The sequence below is a fragment of the Triturus cristatus genome, chromosome 2_2 (assembly GCF_964204655.1).
Source record: "Triturus cristatus chromosome 2_2, aTriCri1.1, whole genome shotgun sequence".
Classification (NCBI taxonomy): domain Eukaryota; kingdom Metazoa; phylum Chordata; class Amphibia; order Caudata; family Salamandridae; genus Triturus; species Triturus cristatus.
The window spans coordinates 1053082179-1053100395 of NC_140582.1; the positions used below are offsets into that span (position 1 = coordinate 1053082179).

Here is an 18217-nt window from a genome sequence, read left to right on the forward strand (position 1 = left end):
CTTTTTATTCATGATCAGCTACAGTGAGTACTGCTCAAGGATGCATTCTCTGTAGATGTATATAGCTGGATACTTTTAGTCTAATTATCTGCTATACATTCCAGTGTATTAAAAGGTCGTATGGCTCCGCTTACGAAAAATCATTGAGTTGGCACAAGTTTAATGGCATTGGACATATATAGGTTGCTTGATACAAAACTTTACAGCTTTCCTCTAGGTTGGCGTTTGAGCACTTCATCGTGACAAAAACATTTTGCTTCAGTTCTGTGAATCTTCAGACAACTAGTTCTGTTCCCTGCTGGGCATACACCTCGTTTGACTTGCCTATCCTTTCATACTTCACATGTATACATTGTCATTCAATTGTTTAGTTCCTTCATTTGCCTATTCCACCCCTTTCTTTGCAAGTCTTTGGAAAATGATGCACCTTTTACCCTAATACAGTGTGTGTGTGTTTTATAAATAATGTGCATTTTATATTTGGACTAATTGCAAATTGGGCTTTATGAATTATACTCTAAATTTCCAAATTGGAATAAACCCTTTGGATACATTGCATTGTATACAAAGGCATTTGCAAGTACAGAATGCAGCACTAAATTAAAGAAGGTTGTTGCTGCTTGTAAGGTAGTATCTCTGTTTTGAGCTTATGAAAAATAAAAAAAACTGGAAATAGAAACTTTGCTAATGAATAAAACAGTTTAAAGGATATATAGTAACAAACTAATTTTTTTTTAGATTTCTCTCAAATTGAACTGCGAATCCTTGCACACTTCTCCTCAGATCCTGAACTCTTGGCTTTGTTCAATGAGCATGACACAACAGATGTGTTTTCAACACTTGCTTCCCAGTGGTAAGGCTCTTAAATTTCTCATTATGTTTGCACTGTAGAGCTGTTCTTTACAAACACAAGTAAATTAAAGAAAACAATAAGTATATCATAAAAAAAGATAAATAGATGCAAAATGATGTCTAAGATATGTGTGTGTGTATGTGTGTATAAATATATATATGAATGTAATGCACTTTTATGGATGTTGAATTGTTCCTATCTCTCTGTTGGTACATGCACCTTCCTGGTTGGATCTCTGTAACAATTTCACAACAATATTTATCACCATAAGATAGCTGAAAACGTCTGCTGCCATCTGCGGGCTCTGCAGTGGGACCTGCAGTTCCAGTGGTTTGCAGCATCAGGGAAATCTCCCTGACATGGTCCAGATCTCGGAGGGAACTGCAAAAGATCTTCAGTGGTGGCTAATGAACCGCGATTGGGCCAGAGGCAGACCTCTCTCCCGTCCCCAACCAGATTTCACAGTAGTGACTGATGCGTCACTCCTGGGATGGGGCAACCATCTGGGAGAGGTGGAGATCAGAGGACTCTGGACTCCAACGGAATCCGGACTCCACATCAACTTTCTGGAGCTCCGTTCGATCTGACTGGCATTGAAGGTCTTTCTACTCTCCATCAAGGGAAGGCTGCTACATGCTACAAGTGTTCACGGACAACACCACTGCCATGTGGTACTGCATCAAATAGGGCATGGTGAAATCGCAGACCTTTTGCCTCTGGACATGATTGGAACAGCAGGGACTATCCCTGGTGGTTCAACATCTGGCAGATCTCCGAATGATAGAGCCTATGAACTCAGTGGTCATTGCCTAGCGGATCACGAATGGGGTCTCTGCTCGGAGGTGGCTCAAGGTCTGTTTCAACAGTGGGGAGAGCCTTGGTTAGATCTGTTTGCCTCTGTCGAGAATGCGCAGTGTCAGCAGTTTTGTGCGCTGGAGTTGCTAAGGCGGCTCTCGCTCTGAGACGCTTTACATATTGAGTGGAGCTCAGTCCTACTGTATGCCTCTCTGCCCATAATACTCCTGCCCAGAGTTCTCAAGAAGATCAGGAACGACCGCACCCACGTCATACATGTGGCTCCAGACTGGGCACAGAGAGTCTGTTTTCCCTAGCTACTGAGCATGGTCATCGAGCCTCCGATCAGGCTGCCCCTTCAGGAAACATTTCTGTTGCAGCAGCAGGGAAGGGTTCTCCACCCAAACCTGTCCACTCTCTGCCTTCTTGTGTGGATTTGACTGCCTTTGACCTTCTTTCCTAACTCTGTAATGGTTTCTTGGCAGCTAGGCATCCCTCCACCAAGAGAGTATATGCCTGCCATTGCAAAAAAATGGTGGCATGGTGTGCAGGAAAAGGAGTTGATCCCCTTTATGAAGTCTTACTCTTCATTCTTTCCCTTGCCCAGCAAGGCTCTGCTCTGGGCACTCTTAATGACTATCTATCTGCTCAGTCTGCCTTTTTGTGGCTGCCTGACTGAAGGAAAGTGCCCTTTTATGACATGGTCACCCCCACTTTTTGCCCACTGGTACTGATGTTCTTGACTGGATGTGCACTGGGTTTCTGCTAAACAGGGCCCAGTGCTAGTTTTTCCCTAAAAACTGCAACATGCCATTGCCAGTGCAGAGAGTCTCTGCACTCGGCAGGAGTCACGAGGAGCACGGCTCGAGAAAGTTGCGGTGACAAACGTTAGGTAAGTGCGCTAGGGTCATTTTTTAATTGTATTTATCAAGCTTATGCTAGAGCATTAGATCGCACTCTGGGAATTGTAAGTGCACTTAATGTCACCCTAAGAATAAGATCATCTCAGCCCTAACTTTCTGTAAAGCATAGGGGAATACACAACTGATCGGTAATAGCCAATAAAAAGAAATTATCCACATCCACATTCAGTCTACGTAAGAAACACTACCACCAAGTGGCCTTAACATAACACCTTATGGCACCATGGCAGACTAGTACAATTTGGTTTAAACTGCTAATATATTCACCCTCATACTGAAATCATACGGTTGTGCCCCACCCAAGGCACCACGTCCGGTACACTATCACAACTGAAAGGCAACATGGAAGCAACGTAGACTGCATACGAAATGCAGAGCAATCCATTAATGCTTTTGAACCATTATCGACTCCCGAGAATGTGTTTGGATATCTATCACCTTCCACCATTACGCTTACTGTTAAAATATAGTAGCACGTTGCAAGCTTCCTTGATTGTGTGAAAACTCTTGTGATCGTAGTGAATTCACGTAAAACACCCATTATAGTCCAATGCAGAATCTCACTGCATGAAAACTGAACCCCAACTTCAACATTACCAGCACAGCCCCATCTCCACCTGCTCTGAACATTAAAAATGATCATCTCTTCACTGTCACGCAACACACTCTAAACTAATTAGACTTTGGGAACTCAATTTGACACACGTCTAAGAATTTGAGATTGGTGTCACCGCCAACCAACATTAAGAAACATGTCTGACACAGGCCTGCTATTGTTAATAAAATTCTCAGCTGTGAGAGAGGAGATTCAGGTGCCTCTGAATCATTCAAAACGACTTATTATTCACTTTAGCTGTGCTTCCGAATCGAACTCTGGTTCCTTTAGTTATTTTCATAGACTTAATTATGTGATTTGTAGAAATAAATGATTATCACATCTTTCTTAATTATTCAGTGCTGGACTTGAAGCTAGTTCAAAGTCTCTGTATTTTAGGGTCAAATCGTACTGCTTTGTGTTTTTCACGTTAAATTAACTTACCTAAAATGTGTTGGCTACTTCTGCAAAGCGACTTAAACTTACAATTGAAAACCTGTTCGTTTATTTTTGTACCTCTTTATTTTGAAATCTTTCCATTGTTCTTCTTGTTAGGGAGGTTAGGCAGTAATCATGATTTAACTTTGACAAACTAACTGCTGTAACTAAAAATTGCTTAAGAAGAAATGTGGCAATTCATAGTCTGGATATTATCCAGTGTCTAAAACGGATGCAGAGGATGTACGGTGGGAAATCCCATTCCAACTGGCACTCTGCAAAGTTCCTCTCTACAGCTTAATCTTGAAAAGTAGGAAACGACACAGGAGAGAATTAGGATTTAAAAAGTGCGCCAAGTTCAAGATGGCCATTAAAATATAGCTATGCAGCCAAGTAAATTTAGCTTTTCCGCTGTGATTATTATTTGAGGCAAACAGGGTCTTCTGTTCTTGTTCAATCAACCAAAGTTCTAAACAGATGGCATTTTTTCAGTTTTCACAGTTGAACACCAACAGTCAGAGCCACTGGATTTGTGCAATTCTGCGGCCGTAGTTGAAAAGTTCCGAGGGGTTTTACAATCAAGCTTAGAAGAAGACAGGCAGAGAGAGTGCATTGAAACCGACGCTGTGTGCATGAAACAGTGGTAAATAGCAGAGGAGAATGTTGTGTTCTGTTTATTGTTGTTAATTTTTTAGTTAAGGATTGGTTTTTTTTTTTTCCATTTGTTCCAAAAGCCTCTTTTCTAGACAAAATATGGTTGTTGTGGTGTGTGTGTGTGTGTAACACTGTGGGGCCGATTTCGATCCGGTCGGAAGGGCACCGAACGCGATCCGGCCGGAAAAACTAAGAGGCGTACGCGTTTTCCGCCTGACTCGTACAGCTGTACGAGCAAGCAAGTACGATGCAAGCTACGTGAAATTCACCGACTGAGTCGTTTCCAGGTCCGAACCGCTCCGTACGTCTGGGTCGTAAGCTAACCGTGGCGTGCAATGGATGCGATTCACGACCGAGCCAGTACGATGCACGCGTCGAACAGCCGGTGCGAGCCGGAGTGTCCGGCTCGCAAAATGTCCGGGTGGTTGCCTTTAGGGGTCCGCGTCGGATCCCTGTCACCCGCAGCCCTACGACTTGGACACAGGGGGAGACCCAAGGGTCCCCCCAACACAGGAATGTATGATGCGGATGGCACCGACGCGTACCCACTGTAGGGGGTGCCCCTTTGCCAGACACACCCATTCAGTCAACGGGAGCCCATGTACGCGTCGTACGACCGGCTCCCATTGACTTCTATGGGAGTCCGACCGAACCGAGTTCGGCAGCATACGGCTGCATCGTACTCGCTCGGTCGGACTGCAGGACTCTGGCTCGGTCGGAAAACACTCCGGATCTGGCTTGGTCGGAGTGCTTTCCAACCCGGATCGGAATCGGTACCAGTGTGTGAGCACATGTCTATACACATTTCAGAGAACTTATGTGTGTGTTGGGGTTGTGGAGGGCGAGGTAGCTCCTCCGGCTCAGTCTCTCTGCGCAGCGGGGTCTAGCAATGTTCGAGCACACAAAGACACACACCACACACAGTACTAGATCTAGACCTCGTAAAATTGATCCTAGCAGCTCATCTTACTCTTAGAATAGAGACTGTGGGCCAATGTGAGGTGCATTTTATAGCCAGATCCTTTCTGGTTATCTGTTTAAAGTCCTAGTGTGCACGAGGGTTCTGAGTCACGCTACCTCTTTAGTGACGTTGCTTATCTCCACGACAGCCTTTTCTCGCTGTTTGCAAATCTAGATTCAACTGTACCTTCTTTAGAGCTTGCCACACTATGACAGTAACTAAGGCACATGCACAAGGTTGCAGATTGATTTTGTGTATTGTTTGATTCATGGGGAAGTGGCTGTTATGTGTATGTTGTGATGAGTGGAATTTGCTCTAGATTCAGTCTACGAATCTTGCATGACTGTGTGGATGGGAACTATACTGTGTACGGGTGGAATCACTGACAAAATATCGACTACTACAATATCGAGGTACAAAAATATCGTGACAAAAATATCGAAGTTAAGAATATCAACATCCTATCTACATCATGGTAAGTACAAAAATATCAAACAAAAATAGAATTGTCAAAAATATCGTTGTTAAAAATATAGTTTTTTTTTAATGTTAAAAAATAATGTAAAATAAAGTAAATAATACATATAATTAAAAGAAACATAGTTAAAAATATTTTCAAATGTTTAAAAATGATAACTAATACATATAGGTGCCGATTCCAATCCTGTAAAACCCGGGTACGATTCGTCGTACGGAGCGTATTCTCTGTACGACTCGTACCCGGAAAATCCACCGTACAATCCAGCAAGTAAGATTTGTACAGAAGGGGGGAGGAGCCTAGCGCGCATCCAAGATGGTCGCGTGAGCACAGGGCTCCCCGGACCCTCGCTGCTCCTCGGAATTTATCCTGACTCTATCCTGACTTGGTTGATGGAATCTGGGAGACGAATGCTGGCTGAACACTAAACTCCTTTCGGAAATCAAATCGGACCTGGCAATCCGGAGTTATGGTGGTTTGAACTTTTGAGGCCCACCCGACGGCTGTGCCCGATGCGAGGGTGATCTGTGGAGCCGGGGCGTAGTTGAACAACAACGGCAGCGGGGCTGTGCCAGTGGCCGTCACATCACTTTCGGTTTCACTTTTGGTCTTTGAGGGGCTGGACTGTGGACTTGCTTGGTGCGACTGGGCTTTCATTTTGCCTTCGCTTGATGCCGGTGGCTTCGTCTGCTGCCAGTGTGCTCATTGACGGTGGTCCCTTCGCTCCGCCATATTGCGGCCTGTGGTGCGACACGCGTCTGCCTGGCCTGTGCCACCTCGACGCTTCCTCGGTGGTCCCCTTCGGCGATCGAGGTTCTCATGGGAGGCAAGGGAGACCCCGAGAGGCGTAAGACCAAAACATCCCTACGTGGGGGACCGGTCCAGACGAACAACATGGACCGCTACACTCAGGGTAAAGGATCCCCCGGGACGGCCAATGTCCCCCCGGAAGACACCAGTGGTGGCCCGTCCGTTTCTCCGGATCTGTCCCTGCAGGACATCATGGGCGCCATTAAGGGCATCAGAGAGACCATCGCTACGCAGTACGAGGCCTTGGCCCGTAAAATCGACACGGTGGCCATTGACATTACGCTAATCCGGGCGGATCTCTCTAAGACCAACAAGAGGATTCAATCGCTGGATGTGCGGACGTCCTCCCTTGGTACGGACGTGTCGGACCTGCAGGCCACTCTCGGCGATCTCAAATCGGCCAATGATCTGATGGCCCGGCGGCTGGAAGACTTCGAGGGACGGGCCCGCCGCAATAACATCCGCGTCATAGGCGTTCCGGAGACCTCCGATAACCGCCCGGTTGACCTCCTGGTCGAGGAGCTCATCCTCGAACATCTTGCTCCCGCTGGCCTGAGTAAGTTTTTCGCTGTGGAGCGGGCCCATCGAGTCCCAGGTGGCCGGCCGCGACCGGGTGCCCCCCCGAGGCCTACCGTTGCGAGACTTTTCCATTACAGAGACCGAGACGCGATTCTGCAGGCCTCACGGGTCCATGGCCCGGTCCGACATGAGAACTCGTCCATTAACTTTTTCCCGGACTTCACCCAACTTGTCCAGAAACAGCGGATGGGCTTCCAGGGGGTGAAGCGGCGTCTCCGGGACCTCGGTCTCAAGTACTCTATGCTTTATCCTGCAAGGCTCCGAGTGGAACATGAAGATCGGACTACCTTTTTTGACTCTCCTGCGACTGTGAGTGACTGGCTGGATTCGCTGCCGGACCGGGGTGACCGGACTGGGCCCTCTGCCATTACCGAGGGTGGCGGGTCTCCTTTGGAGTGACTTATGGTCCCGGACTCTGCCATGTTGTACTGTTCGGCTGGGTTCTACTTCTTTTGTGCATTTTGTTTCACTATGTTGTGTGTGGGGAGCGGGCGGGGACGGGTCCCTTCCCTCCTCTGGGGTCTTTTTGTAGAATGGGGTTTGTAGGGCGACAGGCACACTGCAAGTTGGGGTGGTTTTTTGGACCGCAGGGGTGCAGTCTGGGGGGTGTTGGAGTTGGGGGGGGTTGGTGGGTGGGTGGGGTTGTTTGGATTTGTGTTTTTTGTTTTCAAGGCGAAGTATTGGCTATGGTTCATCCTTGGGTGTTGATCGCTTTGCTAGGGGGCCCTTGATCTACTGGAGGGGATGGGGGGGGACGGGTTGAGATTGATGTCTTGGAACGTCAATGGATTGGGGGACCGTATCAAACGGGGTGTTGTGCTGCAATATCTGCGTCGTCTGACTCCTAATGTGGTGTTCCTACAGGAGACGCATCTGGTTGGCAATATTTGTCGGGCTATGAACAGGGGGGGATATCGACTAGTGGTCCACTCTGGTTTCACCACTGGTTCGAGAGGGGTGGGCATTCTCTTGCGAGCTTCACTTCCGTTGGAGATCACCAGGGTGGTCCCAGACGATAGAGGGCGCTATGTGGCTCTGACTGGGAGGTGGGAGGGGCAGTCCCTTTCCTTGATCTCGGTCTATGTTCCCCCGGGCCTCCAGAACTCCACCTTCTCAGACTTGGGTCGTATGTTGCTTGGGCTTCCTGACAGTCTTTTGCTTATGGGTGGGGACTTTAATTCGGTTGTCTCGGGTGACCTGGACCGTCATCCGCCCAGGGCCCTCCCTGCTGCCCAGGCGTGGCTGGGCGGGCTCCTGGAGGCCTTCGGTCTGGTGGACTGTTGGAGGTTAATGCATCCGACACAGCGTCAGTACACCTTTCACTCTGGGGCCCATGGGAGTCTCTCCAGACTGGATTATTTCCTTATGCCCGCGGCCCAGGCTACTCGGATTCGAGAGGTCAAACACCTGGCCAGGGGTATTTCTGATCATTCCCCACTGTGGTTGCTTTTTGACACCGGGTCGCGGTCCGCTGGGCGGATCGCTCCTATTAACCCTTGGTACCTGCGAGACCCCAAGATCCGTGATAGCCTGATTAAGTCGATTGATCAATATTTTTCTGAGAATGAGGGGTCGGTGTTGTCCTCGGTGTCCCTGTGGGAAGCTTTCAAAGCAGTGCTCCGCGGGCATGCCCTGTCCCAGATAGTGGAGGCCAAGAGGGTTAAGAGAGAGGCGGTTGTGACGCTGGAGACTGAAATATCGGGGCTGGAGGCGGCCTTGGAGGCGGGTGTCACCCCGGATGGGCTGCATGCCCTCAGCCTGAAGCAGTTTGAATATAAGTCTCTCGTCACTGATGCTGCCAAGACTATGTATAGGGAGCAGCAGGGTAGGTTGTATGACGCCGGAGACAAGGCGGGTAAGCTGATTGCCTGGTTGGACAAGAAGGAGAGAGTGAATCGTGTTGTCCCGGAGCTTCGGGTGTCGGATGGAGTGTGTGTGACTGAGCCTGGTGAGATTGTTGAGTGTTTTGCTGACCACCTCCGTGCAGTGTACTCCCCGGTGTCTGATAGAGATGAGGACGACTCTCGTCTTCTGCTTCGGGATCTTGCCCTGCCCGGCTTATCCGTCGAGGACCGCGAGCTGATGGATGCCCCTTTGTCTGTCGAAGAGATAGCTACTGCGATTCGCTCCCTCCGCTCGGGCAAGGCTATGGGCCCCAACGGTCTGCCGATTGAACTATATAAGTTGCGCCCGGATAAAATCGCGCCTTTCCTCCGTCATATGTTTCAGGAATCGCTCGAGAGGGGTTCCCTTCCTGACGACCAGCGTCTGGCTACTATAGTGGTGATTCCCAAGGAGGGTAAGCCACGTGACCGCTGTGCCTCCTATAGGCCTATTTCCCTGCTAAATGCCGAACCCAAAATCCTTGCTAAGGTCCTCGCCAATCGCCTGCTGAGCGTTATATGTGACTTGATACATCCGGATCATTGTGGCTTCATCCCACATCGTAATACCGCTCTCAACTGACGACGTCTGCACGGCGTCCTCGCTAGGGCTGAGTACTTCGCTGAACCGGCCATATTGGTTTCCCTAGACGCCACGATGGCCTTTGATACCATTGAATGGCCATTTCTTTGGGCCGTCTTGGCGAAGTTTGGTTTTGGCGAGGGGTTCCTTGGCTGGGTGAAGCTCCTTTATGCTGGACCAATGGCTCAGGTGGTTGTCAATGGGCGGGTTTCTCGGCCTTTCGCTCTCGGGAGGGGAACTAGGCAGGGGTGCCCGTTGTCCCCGCTGCTCTTTGCTCTCGCCCTGGAACCGCTCGCTGCTTGGCTCCGTTGGGAGCCCTCGATTAGAGGGCTCCGGTGGGCCCCGGGCTTCGAGGATCGGGTTTCATTGTACGCGGATGATATTCTCTTGTATCTCACCTCACCGCGGAAGTCGCTCAATGTTCTCTTTGATGTCCTTACTTCCTTCGGGAAAAACTCGGGTCTGATAATCAACTGGTCCAAATCTTGTGTGTATCCTATCTCTGGTGGTCTTCCTCTCTTGCCGCCTCGGCTTCCGCTCCAAATATCTCAGTCCGGCTTTAAATACCTGGGGGTGTACGTTTCGTTGGATCCGGCGGTCCGCTATGAGCAGAATCTCCTGTCTCCACTCCGGCGTTTGAGGGCAGATACGGCTCGGTGGTGTAAGCTGCCCTTGTCTCCGCTTGGTCGCGCGGCGCTGTTTAAAATGATGTCCCTTCCCAGATTCCTTTATGCACTCCAGAACTCCTTCGATGTCATTCCTGCGGCCTACTTTAGGGAGGTGGAGAGTTTGCAGAGGAGACTGGTTTGGGACGGGCGATCGCGTATCGCTTTGGCCAAGCTGACTCTTTCCTGGTATGACGGGGGCATCGCGCTTCCTGATATTCGACGGTACTATTGGGCCTCCCAGCTGTCTGCCATTAATCATGCTACGTACGCTCCTGGTTCGAACCCGGCATATGAGATGGATAAATTCCTGCTCCCCGGCGGTAACTATAACAGAGCGCTTTACTCGCGGTCTGCTGGTGGGGCCCTTACGGGCCCTACCAGGATTGCGGTCCGTGTATGGAAGGCGGCTAACGTAGCGATGGGCTGGAGTGAGCGTTTAACGTGTGCCACTCCTCTATTCGACTCAGACCGCTTGGGAAGCCTCTGGACAACGAAAGGCTTCGAGCGCTGGGATACGATCGGCATCAGCAGAGTGGGGGACCTGTGGGTTAAAGGTGCGGTTAAATCCTTCGCGGCGCTTCAGCGCGAGTATGAGCTTAGTGACAGAGAGTTCTTCCGTTATGCACAGGTTCGGCACGCCCTGCTTTCGGTCTTTGGGGAGGGGACCACGGTCCCTTCTTCTTCGCCTCTCGAGGACCGCATACTCGATGGTCACGTCCCCGACAGTACTATCTCCCTGATTTACAAAAAACTGATAAACAATCGGGCTGACCTCTTGGTGCGTCTTCGGGAGGCATGCACGGGAGATGGGGTGGAGCTGGACGATGAGGACTGGCAGACTGCACTGTCATCCCCTAAGGAGGTGGCCATCCCGGCCCGTCTCCGCCTGGTCCAGCTTAAGATTCTCCATCGTGTATATGTGACGGGCCCCCGCCTGGTCTCGATGGGGTTTTCAGACGACGGACTCTGTAAGCGTGGCTGCGGGCTCAGTGCTACCTTTCTCCATATCCTATGGGAATGCCGCGAGGTGGCGGAATACTGGCGCCGGGTGCATGATATTATGAGACGAGTCACCGGGGTCGCTCTGCTGCCGGAGGTGCGTCGTTGTGTGCTGAATGTATGGGAGCCCAATGACTGCAATGCGGCTCAGGCTCGGTGGGCGGCCTTGGGTAACATGATTGCAAAGAGAGATATTGCACAGCTTTGGGGTTCCCAGCGGCCTCCCACCGTGTCCGTCTGGAAGGAGAACATGGACTGGTGCATGTTCAGGGAGAAAACAGTGTATGTGGCTCGTGGTAAACCGGGGGCTTGGGGTAGAATTTGGGGGCAGTGGAACGCGTATCGTGGGTCTATCTGTGCTCCCCCTTTGGTGGATACGTCCGGGGTTGCCTCGTCCCCCTGATCCTTGAGGGTTCCTTGTGTATCTCGTACTTTGGAGTACAGATTTGGTTCTCTCGTGGCCCCCCCCTCCCTCTCAGGTCTTCTTTTATTGACCGCCCTCGGGTGGTTGGGTGTTGACTCCCCCGGCTGGTGTTCGCCGCCCTTCATAAGTCGTTTCGCCTTGTTTGTTGTATTTTTGTATTTTTCTTTTTTGTTGTTATTTATACTAAAAGTGTGTATTCTGATCTCCCTTATGTGCAGTCTGATCTACTGTGATAGTGCGGAGCCCCTGTGGGCCAGTCATTGTTTTCTGATATGCTGGAACACTTTGACTACTAGCGGCCGGCCCTGGTGGTTGTAGGCCCGTGTTTGTAACCCTTTTTATGCACAATAAAATCTTTTAAAAAAAAAAAAAAAAAAGATTTGTACAGAAATAGCATTTCCGTACGAATCGTACAAAACACCGTCCGGCTAAAAAATACCTACGAGTCTGATCCTGGACAGCGCGTAGGCGACGTCCGTACGGAGTCAGGCAGCGTTTTACGGACCAGCAAGTACGATTCGTCCCTACGTCACTCCGCACAGCTATTTTTTTACGGCAGTCAAAAAATGCCGGGAAACTGAGTCCGACGCGAAAACGGAGCCCCGGTACGCGACGGACAGCCATGGATCCCATCCTACGTGTCATCTCGGCCCTCTTAGCCTACGACCTGGTGCACCGAACCCGACGCACACGCCGCAGAAGGTGAGAACAACACCCAGGGGCCAAGGGGGGGTGAGGGGCAGGAAACATACCCCCTACCCAAATTAAAACCTACAATATTGAGGACATACATTACCTCCAGGGTCTGGGCACTCCGGGGGGCGTGTCCACCAATCCCTGCGTCCCGCAACAACGGAAGTGGACGTGTACGCGTACCCCTACGGCAACACTACAATAGTGATACGCACCGTACTCACACATCCATAGCGTGGGTACGGTCCGTATCACTATAGTAGTGGTGCCGTGGGGGTACGTGTGGTACGGACCGTACACAAGCTCTCAGAGCGTGTGTACGGTCCGTATCACTATTGTAGTGGTGCCGTAGGGGTACGCATGGTACAGACCGTACACACGCTCTCAGAGCGTGTGTACGCCCCGTATCACTGTAGTAGTGGTGCCGTAGGGGTACGCGTGGTACGGCCCGTACACACGCTCTCGGAGCGTGTGTACGGTCCGTATCACTATTGTAGTGGTGCCGTAGGGGTACGCGTGGTACGGACCGTACAAACGCTCTCAGAGCGTGTGTACGGTCCGTATCACTATTGTAGTGGTGCCGTAGGAGTACGCATGGTACGGACCGTACACACGCTCTCAGAGCGTGTACGGGCCGTACCACGTGCACTCCTACGGCACCACTACTATAGTAATACGGACCGCACCCACACATACATAGCGTGGGTACGGGCCGTATCACTATTGGATTGGGGCCGTGGGGGTACGCGTGGTACGGACCCTACACACCCTATGAATGCGGGGGTACGGTCCGTATCACACGTACCCCTACGGCACCAGTACATTTGGGATACAAGGCGTACACACGCCACGAATGTTGGCTTAAGGCCTGGTGCAGCATATTACCTTTATATTGGTGTGTGTGTGTAGGCCCAGGACAGCAGTGTACTGCACCAAGGGGGTGGGTGGGTGGGTGTGTGGCTGCATAGGATTCCCAGCAGTGGATAGACATGTGAGGGGTGGGTGCAGAGGACTCCCAGCAGTGGACAGAGACATGGGGGTGGGTGCATATCACTACCAGCAGTGGACAGACATGTGAGGGGTGGGTGTATATGACTCCCAGCAGTGGCCTGCAATATGAGGGGTGGGTGCAGAGGACTCCCAGCAGTGGACAGAGACATGGGGGTGGGTGCATATCACTACCAGCAGTGGACAGACATGTGAGGGGTGGGTGTATATGACTCCCAGCAGTGGCCTGCAATATGAGGGGTGGGTGCAGAGGACTCCCAGCAGTGTACAGAGACATGGGGTGGGTGCATATCACTACCAGCAGTGGACAGACATGTGAGGGGTGGGTGTAAATGACTACCAGCAGTGGCCTGCATTATGAGGGGTGGGTGCATATCACTCCCAGCAGTGGACAGACATGTGAGGGGTGGGTGCAGAGGACTCCCAGCAGTGGACAGACATATGTGTGTGGGTGCAGAGGACTCCCAGCAGTGGACAGAGACATGGGGGTGGGTGCATATCACTACCAGCAGTGGACAGACATGTGAGGGGTGGGTGTATATGACTCCCAGCAGTGGCCTGCAATATGAGGGGTGGGTGCATATCACTCCCAGCAGTGGACAGACATGGGGGTGGGTGCAGAGTACTTCCAGCAGTGGACAGAGACATGGGGTGGGTGCATATCCCTACCAGCAGTGGACAGAGACATGGGTGTGGGTGCATATCACTACCACCAGTGGACAGAGACATGGGGATAGGTGCATATCACTCCCAGCAGTGGACAGACATGGGGGTGGGTGCAGAGTACTCCCAGCAGTGGACAGAGACATGGGGGTGGGTGCATATCACTACCAGCAGTGGACAGACATGTGAGGGGTGGGTGTATATGACTCCCAGCAGTGGCCTGCAATTTGAGGGGTGGGTGCATATCACTCCCAGCAGTGGACAGACATGGGGGTGGGTGCAGAGTACTTCCAGCAGTGGACAGAGACATGGGGTGGGTGCATATCCCTACCAGCAGTGGACAGAGACATGGGTGTGGGTGCATATCACTACCACCAGTGGACAGAGACATGGGGATAGGTGCATATCACTCCCAGCAGTGGACAGACATGGGGGTGGGTGCAGAGTACTCCCAGCAGTGGACAGAGACATGGGGGTGGGTGCATATCACTACCAGCAGTGGACAGACATGTGAGAGGTGGGTGTAAATGACTACCAGCAGTGGCCTGCAATATGAGGGGTGGGTGCATATCACTCCCAGCAGTGGACAGACATGTGAGGGGTGGGTGCAGAGGACTCCCAGCAGTGGACAGACATATGTGTGTGGGTGCAGAGGACTCCCAGCAGTGGACAGAGACATGGGGGTGGGTGCATATCCCCACCAGCAGTGGACAGAGACATGGGGGTGGGTGCATATCACTACCACCAGTGGACAGAGACATGGGGGTGGGTGCATATCACTCCCAGCAGTGGACAGACATGTGAGGGGTGGGTGTAAATGACTACCAGCAGTGGCCTGCAATATGAGGGGTGGGTGCATATCACTCCCAGCAGTGGACAGACATGTGAGGGGTGGGTGTATATGACTCCCAGTAGTGGCCTGCAATATGAGGGGTGGGTGCAGAGGACTCCCAGCAGTGGACAGAGACATGGGGGTGGGTGCATATCACTCCCAGCAGTGGACAGACATGTGAGGGGTGGGTGCAGAGGACACCCAGCAGTGGACAGACATGTGAGGGGTGGGTGTAAATGGCTACCAGCAGTGGCCTGCAATATGAGGGGTGGGTGCATATCACTCCCAGCAGTGGACAGACATGTGATGGGTGGGTGTATATGACTCCCAGCAGTGGACAGACATATGTGTGTGGGTGCAGAGTACTCCCAGCAGTGGACAGAGACATGGGGGTGGGTGCATATCACTCCCAGCAGTGGACAGACATGTGAGGGGTGGGTGTAAATGACTCCCAGCAGTGGACACACATATGTGTGTGGGTGCAGAGGACACCCAGCAGTGGACAGACATATATGGGTGGGTGCAGAGGACTCCCAGCAGTGGACAGAGACATGGGGGGGGTGTACAACATTATCAGATGACCACAACTCCATGGGTGTATGTACGCATCCCTAACTTTGGACAATGATGATAGTGCCATAACAACACATCACTGACAGCAGTGTCCCATTCCCAGGAGGATGGATGTCTTACCCCACTGCATGACACACAACATGTGGGTGTGAGGACAAATAACACATGCATACCCACCCATGGCGGATGCAGCACAATACACACACTGAGATCATGCCACAAGACTGTATAGTCATGTCACTGCCTACTAAACTAAGAGAGCCAAAGGGAACACACACTGTCACGCACATCCCAGGACTGATAGGAATGTACAGGTGCTGGGCCAGCCACCAAGATGTTGTCTCTCATGCCCACAATTGTGAGTCAGGTGCTCAAATACCCTGCAGAACAAGTACCATATGTGTGCTAGGCTGGGAGTACACACATGCATAGTGCTAAAAAGGGAGAATTTATCCATGAAGGCATTTCAACATACTCAATACACAAGTACAGTGACTAGCAAGGATGGCACAGACGATGCAGCCGGAGACATTGCTGAGCAGGCATGGCCATAGTTGAAGGGATCCGTCACCAACAAAGGAAATGTAGACACAGGTCAGCACAACAATTGTGCAACTCTTTGCAGGGAAGATGTCAGGTGCCACAGAGGAAGGAACACTCCTTGGGACAATGTCTCAAAAACAAAATAACACACACTACCAATGATTCTTTGCAGAGACCTTGTGATGGCACGCAGATACCATGGTCCACCTCATGACCATCAGACTAGAACATTTCTCAGAACCATAACACATTACCACAACACCAACTCCTGGAGCCTCAGCACCAATATAAATACCTGAAATGCAATAGTGTTCAAAGTAAAAATAAAATGCTTTATTCGGCATAAAAAACTAATTATGAAATCACACTATATACAAAGGCCAATGGCCAGTCCATAATAGAAGCCCTTGGGGGAACACATGGGCACACGTCTCCCCTAGCTTGCCTGCACAGTGGAACCCTCAGGTTCGTCGACCGGGGGGGTGGCATCATGTGGGGAAGGACCAGGCACCGCAGGGACAGGAGGGGGAAGGGTAGGTGTGGTGGGTGTAGGGGTGGACGTCTCCACCACAGGGGGTGGGGCAGCGCCAAAGGTGGAGGTGAGCTTGGCGCTGCACACTGCTGCCAGGGCGTCCAGAGGAACCCCTGCACCGGAAGAAACCCCAGGGCCAACGGAGGGGGGGGGTGGCCGAGGGATGGGGTGCAGCGCTCTTGGGGGAGGGGGTGGATGGGTGTGGACTCAACTACCCTGCCGGGGGACTTCCTTGCCTGCTTGCGGGGTGGTGTTACAGTGGGCGTGAGGCCCAGCTCACCCATGTCGACCTCTTTGGGTTTCAGTTTGGCAGGGGAGCCAAGGGGAGTGCTTTTGGAGGGAGTGGGTTGTGACGCCTGCGGCCTCAGACTGTGGCTGCGTTTATGTCTTTTTGCCCCAGACCCAGTGGGTGTGCCTACATCCCCCTGAGTGTGCGTGCCCGGAGGTGTGCGCTTGCCCTTACTTGGTGGTGTGCTGCCTGTGTCTGGTGGGGTGCGTGCTTGGGAATGTCTGGGTGTGCATGGGACAGGTATGGGAGAGGGAAGTGTGGATGGGGCCGGGGTAGGGGGGGACGAAGCGCTGCAGGAGAGTCACTGCTGCTGTCAGGGAAGAGTCCATGGACCGCAGAAACCTGCGTTGTTCAGACATCGTTGCTGACATGCCCTCCATGAACGACACCATCTGTGTCAGCAGTGTGGTGTGGCCATGGAGGACAGTCAGCACCGATGCCTGCCCAACCTGCAACTGCCGCAGTATGTCCACAGACTCTGCACTGAGGGCAGCAGGGGTAACAGGGGCAGGGGGTGCGGTGCCTGTCCCGAAGGAGACATGGTGGGGCCCCGCACGTACAGAAGGGACCGGAGCAACTGGGAGGGCGGTGATGGGAATGGAGGAGGCGGGGACAGATGTTGGGCTGCTGCCAGGTGTTGTAGCAGCCTCCGCCCCCTCGATGAGGTCAGCCTCGGACCCGTCTGCGTCGTAGTTGGAATCGCCACCAGACAGGTCTTCCGACTGACTCCCCTCGCCCTCCATGCCACTGGCTCCCGCAGACTCGCCAGCACTGGTGGCACTGGTGCTGGGTCCCTCCTCCAGGTCCGTGCAGGTGTCTCCCTCGGTTTCCAATGATGATGCTGTGGGCAATGTGAAGATACAGAAAAACATCAGTCACCTGTATACATCTGACACATGAGTACAAAACCAATAGGTCACAGTGCATATCAGGCAATGCATCATGAGTAACAGCTAGATTACTCCGCACTTATGTAAGCCCTGTACTCCCCAGTTGGTAGACCCACCATGCCACTTGGACACAAGGAAAAATAGGACACACCAGCCCAAAACTTGAATGAGAAATACACTGAGAAGCTAGTGTCTGGGAACAGGTGAGCACAGCAATACAATGAAGTCATGCCACCTCCTGTTTACCCTGAAAGAAACAGTAGTGGTGCTCCCAAGGCAAACTAACACACCTCAATACCAAAGGTGTCCCCACACTCAGAGACCTGTAAGTACTTTGGAACACAAAACAAAAAAATGTTGGTCCCTTGGGAATCACAATACTTTACACAATCGACATGGTCAGAATGTGGCAATGCGCCATTTTGTGAACAGAACACACATGTGCCTTCATAAAAGATGGCTCCCAAGGAGGTGCACACAAAACTACATTTACTCAGTAATTGAAGAAGCTGGCAGCCTTCTTTAAAGAAGCCACTGTTAGAAAGAAATGG

General features: G+C 51.5%; 1 protein-coding gene across 1 annotated transcript in view; it reads left to right on the plus strand.

The window, feature by feature from the left end:
* Positions 1-18217, plus strand: part of POLN (DNA polymerase nu) — a 2789368-nt gene that overhangs the window by 2322921 nt on the left and 448230 nt on the right. Inside the window, exon 21 of the mRNA XM_085643153.1 lies at positions 739-853. Coding sequence (XP_085499279.1) covers positions 739-853 — 115 coding nt within the window. The remainder of the gene's footprint in view (positions 1-738; positions 854-18217) is intronic.